The 22,084-nt window shown below is 31.4% G+C and overlaps 2 protein-coding genes and 1 long non-coding RNA gene across 3 annotated transcripts; 2 read left to right on the top strand and 1 right to left on the bottom strand.

Moving 5' to 3' along the window:
* The first annotated feature begins 1,473 nt into the window (after positions 1 to 1,473).
* Positions 1,474 to 5,596, top strand: LOC126659456 (prolycopene isomerase, chloroplastic). Its single transcript, XM_050352747.2, has 9 exons — positions 1,474 to 1,730; positions 1,818 to 2,044; positions 2,550 to 2,660; positions 3,048 to 3,101; positions 3,177 to 3,464; positions 3,569 to 3,760; positions 4,048 to 4,206; positions 4,721 to 4,957; positions 5,170 to 5,596. The coding sequence occupies exons 1-9, from the start codon at positions 1,619 to 1,621 to the stop codon at positions 5,482 to 5,484; spliced, it is 1,695 nt and encodes a 564-aa protein (XP_050208704.1). The 5' UTR covers positions 1,474 to 1,618; the 3' UTR covers positions 5,485 to 5,596.
* An 825-nt stretch (positions 5,597 to 6,421) lies between these two features.
* LOC126661045 (F-box/kelch-repeat protein At3g06240-like) lies at positions 6,422 to 7,867 on the bottom strand. The gene has a single exon (XM_050354796.2). The coding sequence runs from the start codon at positions 7,863 to 7,865 to the stop codon at positions 6,570 to 6,572; it is 1,296 nt and encodes a 431-aa protein (XP_050210753.1). The 5' UTR covers positions 7,866 to 7,867; the 3' UTR covers positions 6,422 to 6,569.
* A 12,212-nt stretch (positions 7,868 to 20,079) lies between these two features.
* LOC126661129 (uncharacterized) lies at positions 20,080 to 20,762 on the top strand. The gene is made up of 2 exons (XR_007635518.2): positions 20,080 to 20,399; positions 20,537 to 20,762. It is a non-coding gene; the product is annotated as an uncharacterized LOC126661129 (long non-coding RNA).
* The last annotated feature ends 1,322 nt before the right edge of the window (positions 20,763 to 22,084 follow it).

The raw sequence follows: 22,084 nt of genomic DNA on the forward strand, positions 1-22,084 counted from the left end.
TTTCATGTTGGTCATAATTTATAGTTTGATATTTTTTATTTTAAAATTAGACGATTTGATATTTCAGTTTTGATTTTATAAACTATAAGACTATTCTGTTAAATATAGGTATTAAATCGTTAATGGAATGAAATGTGAGGTACCACATCGTAGATACCGAATTGTATGGGGTATCAAATCGTTTAATTTTCAAATAAAGAGTATCAAAGTGTGAATTATGACAAACATGAGAGATGTTAGAGTAATTTGTTTTTCTTTTTATGTGTCTTACTTTATGGATGTTTACGGTCAAACTTCTTTCTATCTAGAAAAGTAATTTTTTTACCTAAAATTTAGGTAAGTTATATAAAATACAACAATATATCTAAATTTAATTGTTTTAATTATTTATTAAATTTTTTATTGTTTGTCATTTAATTGAGAAGAACTAAAAAAATAAACTAAATAAAATTAATACTATTTTTCTAGGAATTGAATTCCTAAATAATCAACTTGTACTCAATGGCGGAGCCACGTTGTGGATAAGAGGGGCATTTGCCCCTCTTATTTTTCCAAAATTACAAATTTCTCAAGTAATTTTTTTAAAATTTAACATGTTATTTAGATAATTAATACATATTGACCACCTTAATTATATACAAAAATTAGATTATATATATCATATGAAATTCTTTTCTATTTTGCCCCTCTTAGTTTCGATTTCTGGCTACGCCACTGCTTGTACTTCCTGAAAAGTGTATAGTTATAAACCAGTAATAAAATAAAATAAAATAGCTCCAAAAAGGAAGAGTGTAGTAAGAAAAAAAAAGGCTTAATTCCTTAAAAAAACCCCACCTTACATTTTTTCTTCGTTTATACCCTGACCTTGTAAAAACACCATTTGTACCCAATTTTGGGTTTTTATGTTTCATCCCTACCCAAAAGTATTAAATTGTACTCTTTTCATTTGGAAAAGAGTTCAAAACATACTTTTTTCTATTTTAAAAAACACAAATAAATCCTTAAACTTAAAAAATTATCAAATACATCCAAATAATTAATTAATTTTTTAATTTTATAAAACAATACAAAAATAAATAAAAAAATTATTTTTAATTTTTTTCGGAAATTTTTTAAAAAAAATTGAAAAAATTCGAAAATATTTTTGAAAAAAATTAAAAAAAAATTATTATTATTTTTAATTTTTTTTTTAAAAAAAAATGATATTTTTGTACTATTAATAATATTAATATCTAATTAGTATATAAATTAAAAATGAAGGATTGTTTTAAACTCTTTTTCAAATGAAAAGAGTACAATTTAATGCTTTTGGGTAGAGATGAAACATAAAAACTCAAAATTGGGTATAAATGGTGTTTTTACAAGGTCAGGGTATAAACGAAAAAAAAGTGCAAGGTGGGGTTTTTTTAAGGAATTAACCCAAAAAAACATAGGAGCAACTGAATAAATTACCAACAAATTCCATTGATAACTTTCTGGTGGACAAAACATAACGAGAACCGTTACTAACGTGGGCAGCTCTAAAACTACAAAAAAACTCTTCAACCACCATTTCTTCTTCGATGCCCGAGTTTGTTTACGCTACTCAAACCCACATCCATCTCATCAATTCCTGACAATGGCGTTGTCCACGTCCCCTAGTTTCATCCACCTGTACCCTAACCGTTACAGAAACTCAGTTGTAGCGCGAAATTCCAACGGTAACGTCAGTGTCAAGACATCTTCTCCAGGTACTAAACTTCAGTTACTGTAACAAATGCTTTGTCTTTTTTCCGACAATGGGCTGGTAATGTTTTGATGGAATTGATGAAGTACAGGGAAGACAGAAGAAGCAGATATTGTAGTGATTGGGAGTGGAATTGGTGGACTGTGCTGTGGTGGGCTTTTGGCTAGATACCAACAGGACGTTGTCGTTTTAGAAAGTCACGATCTTCCCGGTGGAGCTGCTCATTCTTTTGAGATTAATGGTTATAAATTTGATTCGGGTCCGTCTTTGTTTTCTGGGTTTCAATCTCGAGGTCTTCAGGCTAATCCTCTTGCTCAGGTTCTTTTTTTTCTTTTTCTTTTATTCATTTTATTTTGCATTTCTTGTTTTTACTATTCATCTTTTGATTACTAATTTGAAGTGGTAACTACTAACTACTAGCTAGCATTTATGGATACAGCTTGGTTGTATACGGTTTGGTTTAGTTTGATTCAGTAAAATGATACCACACTTGTCCTATTTTGAGAACCCTTACGTTTTCTGGCACTAAACTTCATTTTTTATATCGAAAACCTTAAAATAACACCGTTTCAGAGTCTATGTGTCCGAGTATTCCGTTTCTCTGTTTCCGTGTCTATGCTATCTTAAGATCCAAAACCAAACTCTTAAGGATAAAATAAAATAAAAATCAAATCACACCAAAAGCTTATATAAAATTTCTTGTTGATTAACTGAAATTAATATATAGGGAAAAGGTGTAAAAATGACCCTAATGTATAGCTTGCATTTCTTGTAACCACTTCATTTTAATTCTATAGGTCATTTTAATTCTATTTTTTTTCAGGTTTTGGATGCACTAGGTGAGTCTCTTCCATGTGTGAACTATGACTCTTGGATGGTCTATGTACCTGAAGGTGAATTCTTGTCAAGGATTGGTCCCACAGAATTTTACAAGGTTGTTCTTCTTCATCAGTTTCCACATTTCTGCCATTTATTTGCATTATGTATATTATCATGAGTTTTATTCCCTTCTGGCACTTCATGATCTATTACATTTCTATAAAAGGAATTTAGATTATTTTGTGGTTTCATGCAGCTTGTAGTATTAACACTCATGAAATTAGGAGTATGCAAATCAACCCGAATAGTCAAGCGAAACTAACAAATTTGATTCGGTTCAGTTTGAAATTAGGAAAAAATTTGATTATTCGGTTTGGTTCGATTTTCGATGTAAAAATACTCCGGTTCAGTTTTGGAAAGAAAAATAGTAAAATTTCAGTTTGGTTCGGTTCGAATCAAATGCACACTCCTAACTCATGAAGCATTTTCCTTTGTTTTTCAGGATCTTGAGAAGTATGCAGGGCCTAATGCAGTACAAGAGTGGAAAAAACTTCTTGTAAGCATCATCAAATTCCTAACCAGTTTTATTATAGTTTATGTTCTATAATGTTAAATTGTGATTCCACCACAGGATACAATACTTCCACTGTCTTCAGCTGCAATGGCTCTACCACCTTTATCGATCCGAGGTGATCTCGGTGTCATCTCTACTGCTGCTGCTAGATATGCTCCTTCCTTGCTAAAATCTTTTCTTCAGATGGGACCTCAAGGAGCCTTAGGAGCTACAAAGCTTCTTAGGCCTTTCTCAGAAATCGTTGATTCGCTAGAGCTAAAAGACCCTTTCATACGCAACTGGATCGATCTTTTGGCGTTCCTTCTTGCAGGAGTGAAATCTAATGGTATACTCTCAGCAGAGATGGTAACTATATTCATTTAAGCTCTACACGATATTCTGCTTCCGCAATATCGAATGTTATACAGTATTTGGGTTTACATTTCTGTATATATTCTTGTTTCTTGCAGATTTACATGTTTGCAGAATGGTATAAGCCAGGCTGCTCTCTTGATTACCCTTTACATGGAAGTGGTGCTATTGTTGATGCTCTTGTCCGAGGATTACAAAAGTTCGGCGGACGCATTTCTTTAAGAAGTCACGTCGAAAAGATTGCTGTCGAAAACAATAAAGCAATTGGTGTTGAGTTGAGAAATGGTAAAGTAAGTTGAAATGACTCTTGAGGATTCTTCTATGTAGGAGTATTGCATTTGGTTCAAACCGACCAACTGAATTAGTCGGTTCGTTTTGTTTCTAGGGTCAGTTCTATTTATGGTTCGGTTTTCACAAAAAGTGAAATGGGAATATTTTTACTCCCAAAACCATATTGAACCAAGAAAACTGAATTTATTTGTAGTAATTCAAACCAAAATGAGCAGTTTTTTTTTCAGTTTGATTTGGTTTTTGCATGCCCCTACTTCTAAGTAAAGTACATTGTTACACTCTGCAGTTTATACGTGCTAGAAAGGCTGTGATCAGCAATGCATCTATGTGGGATACTTTGAATCTGTTACCTAAGGAAGTTCTTCCAAAATCATATGTAGACAGAGTCAACACAACGCCACAATGTGAATCTTTTATGCATCTCCATTTGGGCTTCGATGCAGAGGTAATAACATTCACTTTATCTCTAGACTTTTCCTGTGGCAAATATCTGCACGATTGCTTCTGAATGTTATGTTGCACGAAAAACTTCTCGAGTCCTATGTTTCAGCATTTCACTTTCGTTTTCCACAAATATGAAACTCCAGAACTCTATAATAACTTGTTCTTCTAGAAATTATTTTCTTGTCACTTTTCGTTTCGTATTCATTTTAACATTTCCATTTCTGTGCTACATTGTCCGAATGTAATAAATCCTCCACATTCCTGCAATACAAAGCCTCAAATATTGGGCGAAGATGAAAAATTGAATACATTCTGTCCTTTCACTTCCATCCCAATGTATAATCGATGTTGCATGGAAACTTACTCGTATATTTTACAATTTGTTTCCATTTTAAGAACACTCATGAAACTCCAAAACTTCATATACTTATAATCCATTATTAAAAACAATATAGTTATGCCGTTTTCCGTTTCAGTGTATGAACTCGTAGTTTCTTATTCATTGCACTAACCAGGGCATACGCGAGGACTTAGGGATCCATCACATAGTTGTGAATGACTGGAACAGAGGAGTTGATGCAGATCAGAATGTTGTTTTAATATCTATTCCTAGTGTACTCAGTCCAGATTTGGCACCCTCTGGAAAACATGTTTTACATGCTTATACACCAGGGACTGAGCCTTTTGAGCTGTGGGAAGGACTCGATCGGAAAAGTTCCGAATACAAACAGCTCAAAGCTGAACGATCCGAGGTATGCACAAGTTTGATCTTGTTAAAGCAGAATGACCGACTTAAATATCAATTTGCCCCCTGAATTTATATGCAATGAACTTGTGAATTTTGAGCAATTATCCCAAATTTTTGGTCACTTAGTCCTCTATAGTTAATTTTGATGTTAATTGCCCATCGCGTCCAAGTTCTGGAGGCAAGTGAATTATTTCTTATGGAATTTCTGTAAGACAGGTAATGTGGAAGGCAGTCGAGCGTGCAATTGGTCCAGGATTCAGTCGAGAGAAGTGTGAGGTGAAGTTGGTCGGAACTCCGTTGACACATCGGAGATTTCTTCGGAGAAATAGAGGAACTTACGGAGCAGCTATAGAAGCCGGAAAGAATAGTTTTCCTGGACATTCAAGTCCTATATCACAGCTTTATTGCTGTGGTGATTCAACTTTTCCGGGCATTGGGGTCCCTGCTGTTGCTGCTAGTGGGGCTATTGTTGCTAACTCACTAGTTTCTGTCTCTCAACATTCTCAGCTTCTTGATGCTATTGGCATTTAAACTCATTGGTGAGTTTTATCACTTTTTTATTTCTTGAAATTTTCTTGATGAATTGCTTGTATACCCTTTTTGTTAGCTTCAAAGCAAATAAATTATGAAGCGTTTTTTGCAATTTGTATATGAACTTTTTCAGCTTTATTACAATTTGATTTTTCAGCTTTACTACAACTTATTAAAGCAATCAAACACATCTTTAACAAAATCACATAAACATATTCAAATTTCCACATATTACATGAAAAAAAGTAGATGTAATATTTAGAAATTCACTACTATTCATCTGAAACACAATTTTACCATTTCTTCTAAAGCTTAGTACCGGAACTAGCCCTCCATAATCTTAACACTACAACGTTTACTTTCAAACTTTCAATCATACTCTTTCAACACCCAAATGCAACAATTCTCATAATACCATAGAGTCCATGAAAAAAATACCACAACCTAGATATCACAAACACGGATATGGAGAAAATATACACTTGGACACGGCGAAAAGGCAAAGTTTTGATGATTTAGTTGATGGACTGAAAGTTTACAATAATTCTAATTATATCAAGAGGGTCAAAATGAAATTTAGGACTAGAATATAATGCATAACCTGAAGTCAGGATGAAGAAAATTGTAGGACAATCATTTGTCATGATCTTGCATACCAAAACTACGTCGCTTACTCCAACAGCGACACCCAAATGCAACAATTCTCATAATACCAAAGACTTCATGAAAAATCATAACACATAAATCACTATAAACAACCAAAATAGCCGAAACAGAGAATAAAATTCATGGTTTGTTATGCTCCTGAAGCCAATGGACAACACACACAAGCACCAAAGCATTTCTGAATCATAAAAAGGACTAATAACTTTGCACTCATTTCTCTCATTAGCTATACGTGATACACACTCACAGACCAAATCATAACACGAACACATAACCCTAAAATTTGAGTTACATAAATATCATAGAATTCGTCAAAAAGACGGTTAAGTTAGCCGTTCATGCATGTTTTCAGTTTCATGATCAATGACAGCAACAACAAAATATAGAGTGCAACCTGATGGTTTGCTTAGAATTCAATCTTACTCTTCTATGCTTGTTTTAACCATGCTGTTGTTCCTCTTTCCCCCGAGTAAAACAAGGCTCTCCATGTAAGAATGCACTTCGAAGAAATCTTCACAGACTCCAATAGGGGTGACCCTTTGTGTCCGAGGGTCATAAGAAGCTATCTGATTGCGAGACACTTTAATAAGAATTCGGCCATTCTCTTGAAAACTTAGCACCGACCCAATACCTCCATGATTTTGTAAATCTATGGTAAATTGTTTAGTCCAAGATTCTGCTGCACCATACTCTTTCATCACCCAAATTGAACATCTTAAATAGGCAAATTGCTCCGTACTGAATCCACGATAGTCTATTGCAGCTAATGACTCGTTGTACACAGTTAAACAACAACCTCTGTTACTTGATTCAGCTAAGGCATGAGGGAGCATCAACTCTTGAATTGCTTCGTTGCTCAAATTCAATGATGCAATCGTTTTTTTCGTGCCATTGCGCATTCTTGCAAACCAATGAAAAACGCCATTCAACTCAACACAAGATCCGATACTATTAACATCATAATCTAGATTCTTAAGGGTAACAGTACTCTTCCAAGAATTCGAGCTAAGTTGAAAAATCTCAGCAAATGATGGAAAAGATGCATCTAACAAAGCATAAACAATTCTCACCACTTTGTAGTCATTGTTCTTTCTATCAAACCCAAAACCAAAAACGGAATAAGTCTCTTTGCAAATTTCACATAAAGAAGTTGTAATGAACGCTCCAATTGCCGGATTCCATACAATCAGTCCCTTTTTTGGAGCTAAAAAACAGATCAGCCCATTAGACGAACCAACAAAGTTGACATACGTAAAGAACCCGACGTAGGAAGAATCGAGCTGTTTATACTCACTAAACGAGACATCATCATTGTGCAACACGAACTGTGGTTTTTTAGGATTTATAGAAACAGGAATACAGTCTTTAATGACAAGTGAGTAGGGTTTGTTAGCTTCAGTGGTGTGAGCTAAGTGAAGAGAAACGAAACTCGGGTTTGTGATTAGAGCATACCATGATTTGCAGACACTCCTGCATTGCAGTAGAGATTTGACAGGAAGCCTCTTCAAGATCTCAGCCACAAGTTCTTCATGCAGATCATCAGACATTGTTCTTCTCAGTTTTGTTCTACGAACAACATTGTTGGAATGTCTGTTGTTATAGAGAGACTTTATTTTTTGGAAAAACATACTCACAAGCCAGTCTAGTCTTCCACGAATATGTTTTAATATTTGAGATTGTTCTTCTTGCAGTTCTTCATCGACACAGTCTGACATTGTTCTTCTGTGTTTTCTTCCTTAACACAATTAGATTTTGTTGATCTTATAAAAGACATGGTGGTAGTTGAATGGATTAAATTGTGAACCAATGACCACACTAGTACTTGAGTCATAAATTCAATTTTTAAGGTCAAATGGATTTGTCCAAGGCCATCATATATATATTCATTTCTCGGATAATAAATACTTCATCCGTCTCAAACTCTCAATTCCTATTTTCTTGATCAATAGTAAAAAAAAAAAAAAAAAAAACTCTCAAGTATTTTTAAGACAACATGAATTAATATGCTTAGAATTTGATCTATTTGTCACACGAAGGTATGATTTTTAAATTTTACTAATTTGATCATTATTTTGATATTTGTTACTCAATATATCTATTTTTAGTTTAGAGATGAAGTGACTAATTAGAATAAATTTTATATACATAGTGTGGTATAGTGATTATATCACGTCATTTAATGATATTCTCTCCGTCCTATAAAAATAAAAAAAATAGGCACTTTTTTGGTCTCATAAAGATAAAAAAAAGCAACTATATTTATTGATAATTTAAAATAAAATTATCAAACTACTTTTAAATTTTTATTGCATAAGCATTAAATGCAGTAACTTCATGATGCTTCACTTTAAAAAAAAAATTAAAGAACAGTGTAGAAATATTTAAATATATTGACCATAACTAGTGATTTTTTTAATTCTTATAAAACCACTACTATTTCTATTTTTATGGGACGGAGGGAGTAATAAATTAAATTGATAAAATTTTAAAATTCTAATACATATAACAATATGAGAAATTCATTTTTAATTCCCATTCACTGTGATATAAGTTTGAATTGTGGATAGAAGTCGTGAGCGTGCGATTTAATCATCTTTAAGTGATTAATAATTTTTACGTTAAAAAGAAAAAAAAATGCCCGTATATTTTCAAATATGTATTTATTTGATCATTTTCAAATTTTTATTTATATTTCTTTGTTTCTTTTAAAATTTGATATGGCATATTTTGCCAACATGTCAAGTTAGTTGGACATTTAAATTGGTCTAACACGTGTTTCATGTCTAGTGTAATGAACGCGACATTTATATCCAAAATAAATTAAATAAAAAACTAGATAAAGACAAAATTATAAAAATAAGAATTTTTTTTAGAGTTCAACAACAAATTATCAAGAAAACGACATTATCTTAATTTTTATAAAGTATTTAAGGAAAGAAAAGAGTGAATATTTATTAAACGAGATGTTTAATTGTAATTGTAACTTAAAGAAGAGATTATGGATCGACTAAAAGATTTTAGGAAAGTTTACCGTATTTACCATAAAAATAAAAATATCTGTATTTTTTACATCAACACGTAAAAATTACAGAAAATACTTCACGATTTTTTCAGATTTATGTTTTTACTCTGTGTATTTAAAATAATTATAATTTTACTACGTTATCATCTGGTTATCATAACATTATCATACTGGTATCATGAATTCTTATGTAATTTAATTTTTTACATACGTCATCATACAATTATCAATAACCTTATCATACTTCATTATCATCTAGTTAGCATACTGCAATGTTATGATAACGACATGATCAGACACTATATTATCATAAAATTATCATAGATATTATCATAATGTTATCATAATGTTATGATAACTTTATCATCTGGTTATCATAACATTATCATACTGGTTTAATGAATTCTTTTATATTTTGATCTTATTAAAGCGGAATGACTTAAATATCAATTTGCCCTCTGAATTCATATGCGATGAACTTGTAAATTTTGAGTAATTAACCCAAATCTTTGGTCACTTAGTCCTCTATAGTTAATTTTGGTGTTCATCGTCCAACGCGTCCAAGTTCTAGAGGCAAGTGAATTACTTACGGAATTTCTGTAAGACATGTAATGTGAAAGGCAGTTGAGCGTGCAATTCGTTCAGGATTCAGTTGCGAGAAGTGTGAGGTGAAGTTGGTCAGAACTCCGTTGACACACCGGAGATTTCTTCGGAGGAATAGAGGTACTTATGGAGAAGCTATAGAAGCCAGAAAGAATAGTTTTCCTGGACATTCAAGTCCTATATCACATCTTTATTGCTATGGTGATTCAACTTTTCCTAGTATTGGGGTCCCTGCTGTTGCTGCTATTGTTGCCAACTCACTAATTTCTGTCTCTCAACATTCTGAGCTTCTTAATGCTATTGGCATTTAAACTCATTTTTGATGAGTTTTATCAGTTTTTCATTTCTTGAAATTTTTTCTTGATGAATTGCTCGTATACTCTTTTTGTTAGCTTCAAAGCAAATAAATCATGAAGTGTTTTTGCAATTTGTATACGAACTTTTAATTTTTACAATTCGAAACATGAGCTTTTATTTGTTTGCAATTCAAACACTGTGTGAATATAGATCGATACTAATATAAAATCCCGAAAACTCAAAAACAAAAGATAATAGTAAGATGGGCTCTAATATTCATATTAGGTCCGACTGAAAACTGGTTGATACGATTTTTTTTATCGGTATTTAAATTGCGTAAAAAGTAAAATTTATTTTTCAAACTACAAAAATTTAAAAATTTGCATTGAATTTGCAAAACTAGTCATAGCTTGATTAGTATCAACTTGCCTAGCTTGTCACATACATATGATTGCGCCTATATTTCTGCTGGAGACTGACTTTGCCCTAAGCATGTTCAAATGGTCCAAACAAGTGTCATCATTCTCATTTCCAAATTTGGTCTAGAATTTCACTGTGTCAACAATCATTGTGCAAAACCGAACTGAAATAATTTACCGAGATTTCGATAATTTCGGTTCGATTTAGTTTGAACTTTTTTCCATATTGGTTTGATTTTAATAGTAAAAGCTTTTGGTAAAACCAAACCGAATTAAAAAGTCAATTATATCGACTGATTCAATTCAATTTAAAACGTTTAGATTCTTATAAAAACAGCGGGAATTTTTGTTTAAAGGAATAGGTCTATGATGCAAGCTGGGAGAAGAATTTAGGGGGTGAGTACTGAACAAAACGAAAATTGTCGATTCATTTTGTGTATTAAAAATATTTATTTAGTTCGGTTTTTAATTTTAATCCTAGTTAATTGAACTATATACATACAATATAATTTTCTTAATAGTAATATTATTTTTTTATGTCTTTAAATGCTATATATAATGTAGTATATTTTGATTTAGATATGATTTCTAAATTCAGTAACTTTTAACTTTTTTGTTTAATTTTATTGTTTAAAAGTATTATTGTTCTTCGGTAAATTGAAACCAATTAACTCAACAAAATAAACCAAACTTTTATTCTTTCAATTTTTTCAGTTTGTATCTTCTTAAAAATACCGTCAAATTTCGCCAATTAACACCTAACCGAATTACTGATTACTCATCGTAATGAAAAAAGAGGATTAGACAGCTGTTGGTCTAGTTGGCCGAGAAGTCCAGCCACATCAGGAGAATCAATCAAAATAAACAAAACTTTTATTCTTTCAATTTTTTCAGTTTGTATCTTCTTAAAAATACCGTCAAATTTCGCCAATTAACACCTAACCGAATTACTGATTACTCATCGTAATGAAAAAAGAGGATTAGACAGTTGTTGGTCTAGTTGGCCGAGAAGTCCAGCCACATCAGGAGAATCAAGTTAGAGTTTGACAAATAAAAGCTCGACTGGTTGGAGAAAACAAAAAAACCCATAAAATCACTCGGTCTCTTATTCCGATACAATTGATTTTCGGCTTGATTTAAAGATATAAAAATTGGTTAGTTTCAACTTTGGACCAATTACACATCCTAATTATTAGTCTAGACAAGCCTGAAAGATAGGTGCAATTGGAAGTATGTTAAAGAACCAATGGGAGTTGGTCCAAGTGGTAAGCGGCTTGGTATCGCTTAAGCAAGGTCTCGGGTTCGAGTCCTTGTGAATGCAGAAAATTCTCACTGGAAGATTCACCCACCATGCCAGGTGCGCGATACGGGTCGGATCCGGATTAGTCAAGGCGAAACCTTGAAAACCGGATGGGCTTAAAAAAAAAAAAAAAGAAGTTGGTATTGACCAACTGATATCACATTTGCTAAAAACGGTGCCATTATTTGTGCGAAAGTTAGAGGCTATTTTTGCAACTGTTATCATAGGTTTCTGTCTATATGAAAGTAAAATTTGGAATACATTTCAATAACAATGATAAGATAGAACATAAAATCAAAATATGTGGGACATGAACAAGAAGATGAAGAACAAACAAAAATGAAAATTGAAATCATCATTTTAGAACTACATGGATAGAATCTCAACTAGAAAGAAACTAGATATTAGAAATCATAAAACTAATAATTTCTTTATTATAAACCAATTGATTAGCTCAATTGAAATGAAATTATAAGATCTTGATTTTTAAAAAGTAAAATACTAGTAATTTTAGTTTGGGTTATTTGTTAAAAAATTATAAACTTTAATGTGCTTTGCAAATTGGCGAAATCCGTCACCTACTTTAATCTTTGATATATGAAAACACCAATCTATTTTTTGTCCAAAAAACACTGATGTGGTGCCAAAATAATATATATTTCGGTGTTCTCATTAACGAGTGAATATAGCTCAGATAATTTATTAAGGTTGTGAGTTTTTTTTTCTTTCACAAGCGCTTTTTTCTTTTCAATTTTTTTTAGAATGAAATATTCATTTTATGCACGACATATTAGTTTATAATTTATTTATAATGATGATAATAAAAAAATTATATAATAAATTTTAAAATGTAGTAAAATATATAATATATACTATTAATAACTAAATACTCATCAAAATTTACTTTAATTAAGTAGACAATTGAAAATCAAAAATATAATTAAATGAATATGCATTTCCATAGCTATATCCGTATCTATTAATAAGTGTTATAATTTAATCTAAAAAAACTAGATTCAATTCTCTCTTCTCCATTATAATGAGAATAAAAAAATATTTAAAAATAATTAAATACATATATACTCTTTCTGTTTTGTAATGATAGAAAAAATTACACTATAGTTATTCTCAAAAAAAGAAGGTAGTTACTAATTATACTTAGTTTGTAATAAAATTTCTAAATTAATCTTTTTAAACAAAACAATTATATCAATTAATAATTTTAAAAAACTAAAACCACTAAACAAATGTCTAATAAAATCTCATATATGTAAAAGTAATATATTGAAACAATAATCAGTTACCAATTAGCTATATTTCAAATAATGTAAGCAGTGAGTAATATTCAGTGAAGATAAATTATTACTCTATTAATTTTGATATGTTAAACTCTAAAATTATTTTAATACTTTTATATAAAATTGGTATTTCTTTTATTTTTATGGAATGAAAAAAGTTAATTTTTCTATCTTTTTGAATGACGCAGAGGGTATTTTTGTTATAATTGATAAATACATAATATCATCCTTATTTTTAGATTTAATATAAATAAATAAGTTTAGGGTAAAGAAAGTGAGTGGGTCAAAGAATTAAAATGGTTATAGGATCATATGCATGCGCAAGAGTGAATACACAAAAATATCACCATGCGCATGCAAACGTCAGAATGAAACATTTTAAAAAGCTACCAAGTTGCTCTTTCAACACCTTCACATTGTATTTGTTTTTCTTATATAAAAGTATTTGATTTAATGTTTTTATTTTTTTACTCTGACATAAAATTGAAAGACTCTTTCCAGCCAACGAGGTTGGTCTAAGTGGTAAGCGGCTTGATATCGCTTAAATAAGATTTCAGATTCACTTGTAAATGCAGAAACTCTCCACTAACAGACTCATTCACCATACCAAGTGCGTGATGCGGATCGGATCCGGATTAGTCAGAACGAAATTCTGAAAATCAGATAGACAAAAAAAACTCTTTGCAACTCCAAAGTGACAGACTTTTGTAAATCAGGCAAGCAAAGAAAAAAAATGTTTTTTCTTTTATATAGATGTGATGGGTTTCAAAAGTAGATTAATATTGCTCAACCTTGTATAATGTGGTTTTAAATTATCATTCAAAAAGAAAAAATGATGATTTTTCTAATACGGTTTAAAGTTAATTTTGTAAGCAAAATTTATAATAGAGGCCCTAAACTTTTATCATTTTTATAACTGAGTTATATAATTTTTACTATTAAATCTTTCAAATACAATTTTGTTTTAGTGGTATCCTCAATTTTTCATTTTTGCTACATTTAACTTTCCAATAAGTAAATATTTTTTAAAACAGAACAATGGATTATCATTGATGATAAGGAATCGACTACATGAATTTCGAATCTAGCCACACAGGATGTGCTAGAATGTTACAACAGAATTTATAATCTTAAAGGGCTATCTTGGCTAAACTATGAGCCTCCCAGTTACAAGTTCTTTTTACAAATGGAAACGAACGAGTCATAATGTTTCTGGCTAGTATTTTGCAATCCTGAACTATCACGTCGCTATTATAATCCACACTGAAGCCTCTAGACACTGCCTCAATAATATTCTTTGCATCCCCTTCAAAAAACGACCGTTGGAAGTTGAAGGCGAACTGCCAATTTAATGGCGTCTTGTGATCTCAATAAAAAAATAACCCTTTTTCTATACTTTATGTTTTCTTTGAATTTTACAAGAAACTAAAGAAGATTTTTTATGAGATTAGGGAAGAAACTTAACTAATCATGCTACTTAAGAGTTAAACATGCTTCCATCTATACCCGATAAGTCCGCACTTCGTTTTCCGCACACAAACTAAAGCCCAACTCATATCTAATTGATCACACGGACTTAACAAAGTTCATAAATCAAATACATATAAATCATAGAATTGTCATGAAAATGTAATAGATGTGTTTTTATACATTAACGATGGTAATAATAAAATTAATTTCTTATATACATCCCGTTTAAACTTTATGTATATAAATTGAATAGAGTCTAGGTTATTTATTATTGTCTCCAAGATAAGATGATGGCTTATGATAATGTTTTTCTTGGTTGCCATGATCAGCCAATGTAAACATTAAGTAAAAATCAAAATTCATGCATTAAATCCATTCTCATATGCAAAACATACATAATCAATTGGAATGTCGATTCACAGAATCAATCTCTTAACCATTTACTATTCACAGTCATTCTTGAGTCGTGGTTCCAAGAGTTGAGCATCACGAAGTTGACCAACGACTAATGTTTGCTATATGAGTAGAATCAAATTTAATTAATTCAATTAGGCAATACTATAATTAAAATAGTATTTTTGAAATCAAGTTTCATAAATTTAAGAATTTGATTATAATTGACAAAAATGGTAAATTTTTAAATTTTTAGAGTCATTATGTCTATTATTAGCAATTATACAATTATATTTAGTTATATTTATATAGAAGTAATTTCTTTATTATAGCTATTATATTACAATTTTAAATTTAAATTATATATTGCAGCTTAACATAAGATAGTATACTAATTACAATAATTTTTTTTATGACAAAAATTATCAAACATGTTATAAATTAGCATTTAAAACTTTTATTTATCGTTTAAAGTTTAGGGTAAATTGCATATAAAATCATGACCTTTGCACCAAATTTCAAAAAATAACATTACTTTTAATACGTGTCAATTATAGACACCACCTTTCATTTTTTTCCAATTTCATCATGGGCATATTTTTTGGTGAAATTTTGCTGACTTGGACAACCAATGGGCTGCCACGTCAACAAAAATGCCACTAAAAATCGCCGATGTTATTTTTGAAAAAAATGAAAGGTGGTGTCTATAATTGACATGTTTCAAAGGTTATGTTATTTTTGAAACTTAGCGCAAAGGTCATGATTTTATATGAAATTAATCCTAAAGTTTAATATTTATCTTTTAATAATTAATTTTTAATTTTATCGCAAGTTATCTTAGTTAATAGATTAATTATTAAAATTTTAAAAAATTAAATAATTTTTTAAAGTTTGCCAAATTGTAAGATTTAATCAACCAAGATTTATTTACCTCTTTAATCTAACACTATACCCAATAAAAATCAAGGTTGTGGTTTTAGAAAGCAAAGCACCGTATGTTTAGTATTTTGGTTTGTTTTAATCCTTCAATTTTAAATTCTCTAACAATATTTTACTACTTGAGCTCCAATTTAGAAATAACTTGCAATTACTTTCTGACACTTTTAATAGAGTTTTTGGGTAATAGACACTGCAGGTACTCAAACTATCGATATATTTCATTTTATTTATCGAATTTTAATTTATTTTTTTCATTTTGGTAAGTAAATTTTAAAATTATTTCAACTAAGATTTTTAGGCCAAAAAAGATGACGTAACAACTGATTTCTGTAACCAAATTGAAAAAAAAATGATAGAAAAATTGAAAAAAATCAAAGTTTGGTAACAAAATTGAAGTATTAGATAACCAAATTGAGAGAAATTAAAGTTCAGTAACAAAATAAAAGAAATCAAAGTTCAGTGACAAAAATGAAATATAGCAAAAGTTTGGACATCTCCATTGTTTATTACCCGTTTTTTTTAAAAGCCACAATTTAATTTGGGAACAAAGTATCAGTTCTCCTCCTCAACTTGGCATAAAATATCAAATCAGTCAGTCTCGCTGCTTTTGGTACAAACTAACCCACAACTTGCATTTTCATAATAAAAAACTCGCAACTTGGATTTTCATATTAAAAAGGCCCCTCTAATACAAATAAGAGAATGAGATTTACTAATTATAATTTTGAAATCTAATTAATCCTACTTTAATACTAATTAAACACAATTGAACCCTATTTAACACTAGCTGAACTTAATTAAAACTAATTAAACCTAATTCTAACCCATTGTAAACCGCCGCCACCGCCACCAAAATCCATATACCTGTTCATCCCAAAAGTCTGTTTTGAATGAACAACCCATTCATCCCTAAGGATGAGCAATCTGTTTTAGGTCGGTAGTTGGGGTAGATGTGAGAAAGGAGGCGTACGGCTATTGGAAGAAAACGGATGGTGGCCGGAGAAGAAGAAGAAGAAGAAGAAGAAGAAGAGAGAAATAAAAAGCCCTAAATTTTTATTAAAAATTAAATAATTTTTAATTTTTAAATTTTAAATTTTTAAATAATAAAGATATAATTGAAAATTGAAAATTAATAATTATTGAGAATTAATTTAAGAGATAATAAAATATTGAGGTTCTTTTTAATTTTTTTCATCATCACAGAGAGTGTAGTTAACATGTTTGGGTGAAAGTAAGGAAGAGATTTTTTAATATGAAAAGGCAAAATTTTGAGTCTGTTTGTACCAAAAGCGACGAGATTGACTTATTTATTGTGCAAAATTAAAGGGGTGATTTGATCTTTGTTCTTTAATTTTGTGTTAAAGAGAAAAAAGGAACCTTAATTTGAAGCTTAAACACCCGTCTTATTCACAAAGCAATGACATTTGGACGCGTGGCGAAGTATAAAAGGACCACATATACTGTGACACATCAAATTGGGTCCCATATCCTCCATTATTTGGATAATCTTCAAATATCTTTTTGTTGACTTCTTTGTCGTTTAGTACCATTTCCCTTTCTTTGCTTAAAATTTATAGCCTAGAGAATTTGTTTTATGTATTTATCTTATAAAATTAGAATAAGTTAATTATGATGTTTAAATACTAGATAATTAAAATTGTTTCAATCAAAAAAATTTAAACTCTAAATTAATAATCAAATTTTAAAATAATTCTTACCTAATCTCATAAGTGATAACAATCATTATTAAAATATATTTATGTTCTAATTGAAAATGAAAAAAAAAATTATAATGAAAATTCATGAGATTCATTTTGTTTTCAAATATAATATTAAATTTTTTAACATTACCCAAACTTTTATTAATTTAGTATATATTTTTTTGAAAATAAATTTTTTTAGGCCATTAATTTATTTATTGTTATGCCACATTTTTTTTATTAGATGCTCTATCTAAAAAGTCAAACCATTAAAATTTAAATTAAATTTGATCTATAAATTTTTATTATTTTCAACAAAGGCGATATATACTTTTCTAATATAAAATGTCGATGACATTTTGAGAATTATTTAAATTATTATTAATAATAAATATAATATTTATAATAAATATTTGTTCAAGTTAAAAATAATAAACTTAATAAAATTATACATTAATATAGAATTCTATAATTATTTATAAGAAATAATTATTAAAAAATAATTATTACTAGCTCTAGTAACTAAAATAAAGTTGGTTGGCTAAATTTATGATATAATTATGCAAATTTATCAAACATCATAACCTATATATACCGAGTCCTATCATAACTATAGTGGAGTCGAGTTGTAGGTGATCCACCCTCCAAAAGAATATCAACTCTCGTCCAAAGAGCAAGAGCCAAACAACATCGGCAACCGAATCCGTACGATAAACCGAAGGAATCATCAAAATCCCGAAGAGAATTCCTGAAAACTCGGATAAAGCGCTTCGCATGAGGGACTCGCCCTAGAACCAAATCTACAGGATATATTTTCTATTTGAACACAAACTCCAACTTAAGAAGATAAGTTTATTCAGAAAAATATTGCTAAATAAGACTTTTATTTGAATAAGGGATGTCTTTCCTATTCAACCTCAAACGCTACTAAATAAGAATCACTTTCCTATTCAAGGTCTACTAGGTATTCACTCAACTATTATATAAAGAGTTTGAAGTATGCCTGAAAACACAATTACATTCATATACTCAAAACGCTGCTCAAGCCTAAACTGACTTAAGCATTGGAGAGTTAATTGGACCACAACCGTCCGGTTAACTTCTACCCTATTTTGTAGGTTGTTTACCGATCAAAAGGCAAACTCCATCAATTGCGTCGTTTGTGGGAAAATCCTGACAACTTCAATTTGAAGGAGCTTTTTTTAACTCAAAAATAAATTATATTGAAAGGATGATTTCTGATTGGTCAAAGCGCAAAAACGAGCTGATGAGTATGCAGTGCTACCCACTGGAGAAAAAACAAAAGATGCAGGAACTCAGAATATTGCCAGTAGTAACTTCTGACGACGAACATTTTGGAAGAATCAATCATTCCCATAATGAGGCTTTGGTCGTAGCTATGATAATCCAACACCGGAATGTGAAGAGGATACTAATTGATAAAGGGAGCGCGATTAACCTAATCATAAAAAAGCATACGAAAGTTTTGGAAGAGTTCCTGCAGAACTGAAAAGAAACGTCATCCCACGAGTTGAATGTGGCCGAAGGGGCGAACCCCGTAAAATAAAGAAGAAGAAATTATCTGAAGAAAAGAAAACGATAATAGTTGACAAAGTCGAGGAACACAAAAAAGCCGTATTCATCAGAGAGGTATATTACCCCGAATGGGTTGCCAACGTGGTGATAGTGAAGAAAGCAAACGGGAAAAATAGGATGTGCGTGGATTACACTGACTTGAATAAGGCTTGCCCTAAAGATAGTTACCCCTGTCCGATATAGACCAATTGGTCGATTCGATCGCAGGACATGCAATGTACAGCCTGGCGAACGCCGCCCAAGGCTATCACCAAATACATATGAATCAAGAAGATCAAGAAAAAACACCATTCATCACAAAGGGCGAAACCTACTGCTACACAGTAATGCTTTTTGGGTTGAAGAACGCGGGAGAAACTTATCAAAGACTGATGAACTTCATTTTCAAAGATGAGATCGGAAAGCGAGTCCAAATATATGTGGATGATCTAATCATCAAGAGCGAAAACGTAGAAAATCATGTAAGAGACTTGGAGAAAACGTTCAAAATTCTGAATAAATTTGGAATGAAGCTGAACCCAGACAAGTGCGCATTCGGAGTGCGAAGAGGACAATTCTTAGGATTTATGATATCCCAAAAAGGAATAAAGGTGAATCCCGAGAAGATCAGAGAAATAATGGACATGAAACAGCCCAAGAACTAGGGGTGACCAGAAACCGAACCAGACCGAAAAACCAAACCGAACCGAACCGAAATTTGTTGTTTGGTTCGGTTTTTGGTTAAAACAGTTTGGTTCGGTGTTAGATAAATAGAAGTTTGGAGTTTGGTGTTCGGTTCGGTTTGAGATTGTCAAAAACCGAAATAACCGAAAAACCGATAACACTGAACCAGTTAAAATAGTGTCATTTTGAGGTATAAGGCCACATGTATAATGGGTTTGATTTGGTTTATTTCTATCACAAAAATACCCCTAAACTTGACATATATAATACTCCTTATAACTTTGAAACCCTAATTCTCTCATTTTTCACTCTACTGCGCCGTTCTCTCCTCTATTCTTAATTTCTTATTCTTCTTGTTTTACTTTCTCATCAAATTAAACCCTATTTTCTAATTGATTTTATCAATTTCTTTTGCTATTGTCTTTCAAAATAACACCTAATCACACAATTTCCTTAACGAATGAGCACTTTAATTTGCTGGAAGGTCATATTTGTTGCTTCTGAAATTTATTAATATGCCTTCGAAATCGAAATTTGCTTGAAGTCCAGGTAAACGTTTAATCTTTTTCTTTAATATTTTTGTGTTATGGGTATGAAATTAAAACTGTTTATGTTTTATTTTTTTGGTTTAATTTATTATTGGTATACCTTCTTATTAATTCATTCTTTATTTTTGTATTTGACAGATCTGATCCTAAAGAAGATGAAGTTGCTGGAAATCCTCCTATTTATTATTGCTTTATTTGAATGAGATTTACTGATTTTTTGTATACATTTATTTTTTTTAATTCTTTTGCTGATATTGTTAGCTGTAATATTTTTGATTCAAAGTTGTAATTTTATTTCATGTGGCTATATTTTAATTGTAAAGATCTTCATCTCTTTAAATATGAATTTGTTCTTTCTGTTTCATGAGTGTATAAGATTTTGTGTTCATCTTGTATTTAATTTCAGAATAAAAGTGTTGGGCCATATAAAAAAGCCCAAACCGAATTAAAAAACCGAAACCGAACCGAACCGACCGAAAATTTCGGTCAAAAAAATTTCGGTTTTTGGTGAAAAATATTGCGGTTCGGTTCACAAGACAATTTCGGCATGGTCGGTTTTGGTCAATTCGGGACCGAACCGAACCGAACCGACCGATGCTCACCCCTACCAAGAACATAAACGAAGTTCAAAAACTCAATGGGCGAATCACCGCCCTCGAAAGATTCATGTCTTGCTCGGCTAAAAGATGTCTACCGTTCTTCAAAACTCTTAAAGGCACACAAAAATTTAACTGGAATGAAGAATGCCAACAAGCGTTCGAAGATTAAAGATTTTTTTAACTTCGCCACCACTCTTACGTCTACCGGTGAAAGGAGAAACGCTCTACTTGTACATTTGCACAAGAAAAGAAACAATAGGAACAGTGCTGGTAGGGGAAAAAGAGGCAGAGCTGAAGCCAATCTACCACATCAGCCGAGTGCTGAAAGGAGATGTAATCAGATATCTTAAGATAGAAAAAATGGAGTTGGCCGTTGTAAAACAACGAAAAAACTGAAATACCACTTTTAAAGCCACAACGTGATAGTAAAAACTAACCAACCCCTGCGGAAGGCGATATAGAGACCCAAAACCTTTGGATGACTCGCCCATTGGTCCATCCAACTAAGTTAGCATGACATCCGATATGAATCCCTCCAAATGCTCAAAGCACAGGCACTGGCAGGCTTCGTAGCAGAAATCACCCCCAGCGAACAAGAAGAAACTATCCCGGTTTTCATATGGGAATTACACGTGGACAGAGCCTCGAACGAAAAAGGAGCTGGAGCTGGAGCCATCTTGAAGGGACCGAGAAAAGTCAGAATTGAGTACGGAGTAAAAAATGGATTTGATGCTAGCAACAACGTCGCCAAATACGAAGCCCTAATCGCTAGACTTAGCCTAGCACTAGAGGTGAAGACAGAAATCCTGAAAATCTATAGCGATTCATAGCTAGTAGTAAATCAAGTCAAAGGCGAATATCAGGCTAAAGAAGCAAGAATGATTGAATACCTAGCGAAAGCCATGAAAATGCTTCGAAGATTGGAAGCACATGGAGGACAATGAGAAATTATTCATATCCCATGAGAGCAAAACACCGAGGCCGACGCCATAGCTAAGTCTTCCTCCGAACTCGGAGATCTTTTCAGCAAAATGCAGCTAAAAGAAACCCCGGAGCAGCTAAGCATCAAAAAAGCAGAAATAATGAC

This window comes from Mercurialis annua, linkage group LG8 (genome assembly GCF_937616625.2).
Source record: "Mercurialis annua linkage group LG8, ddMerAnnu1.2, whole genome shotgun sequence".
NCBI classification, from domain to species: domain Eukaryota; kingdom Viridiplantae; phylum Streptophyta; class Magnoliopsida; order Malpighiales; family Euphorbiaceae; genus Mercurialis; species Mercurialis annua.

Bases quoted from the DNA above. Each gene is read 5' to 3' on its own strand.
- LOC126659456 (XM_050352747.2), top strand. From the start codon at position 1,619: ATGGCGTTGTCCACGTCCCCTAGTTTCATCCACCTGTACCCTAACCGT. The intron at 2,661-3,047 runs GTTGTTCTTCTT...TTTGTTTTTCAG, and splicing joins GTCCCACAGAATTTTACAAG to GATCTTGAGAAGTATGCAGG. The intron at 3,102-3,176 runs GTAAGCATCATC...ATTCCACCACAG, and splicing joins AAGAGTGGAAAAAACTTCTT to GATACAATACTTCCACTGTC.
- LOC126661045 (XM_050354796.2), bottom strand. From the start codon at position 7,865: ATGTCAGACTGTGTCGATGAAGAACTGCAAGAAGAACAATCTCAAATA.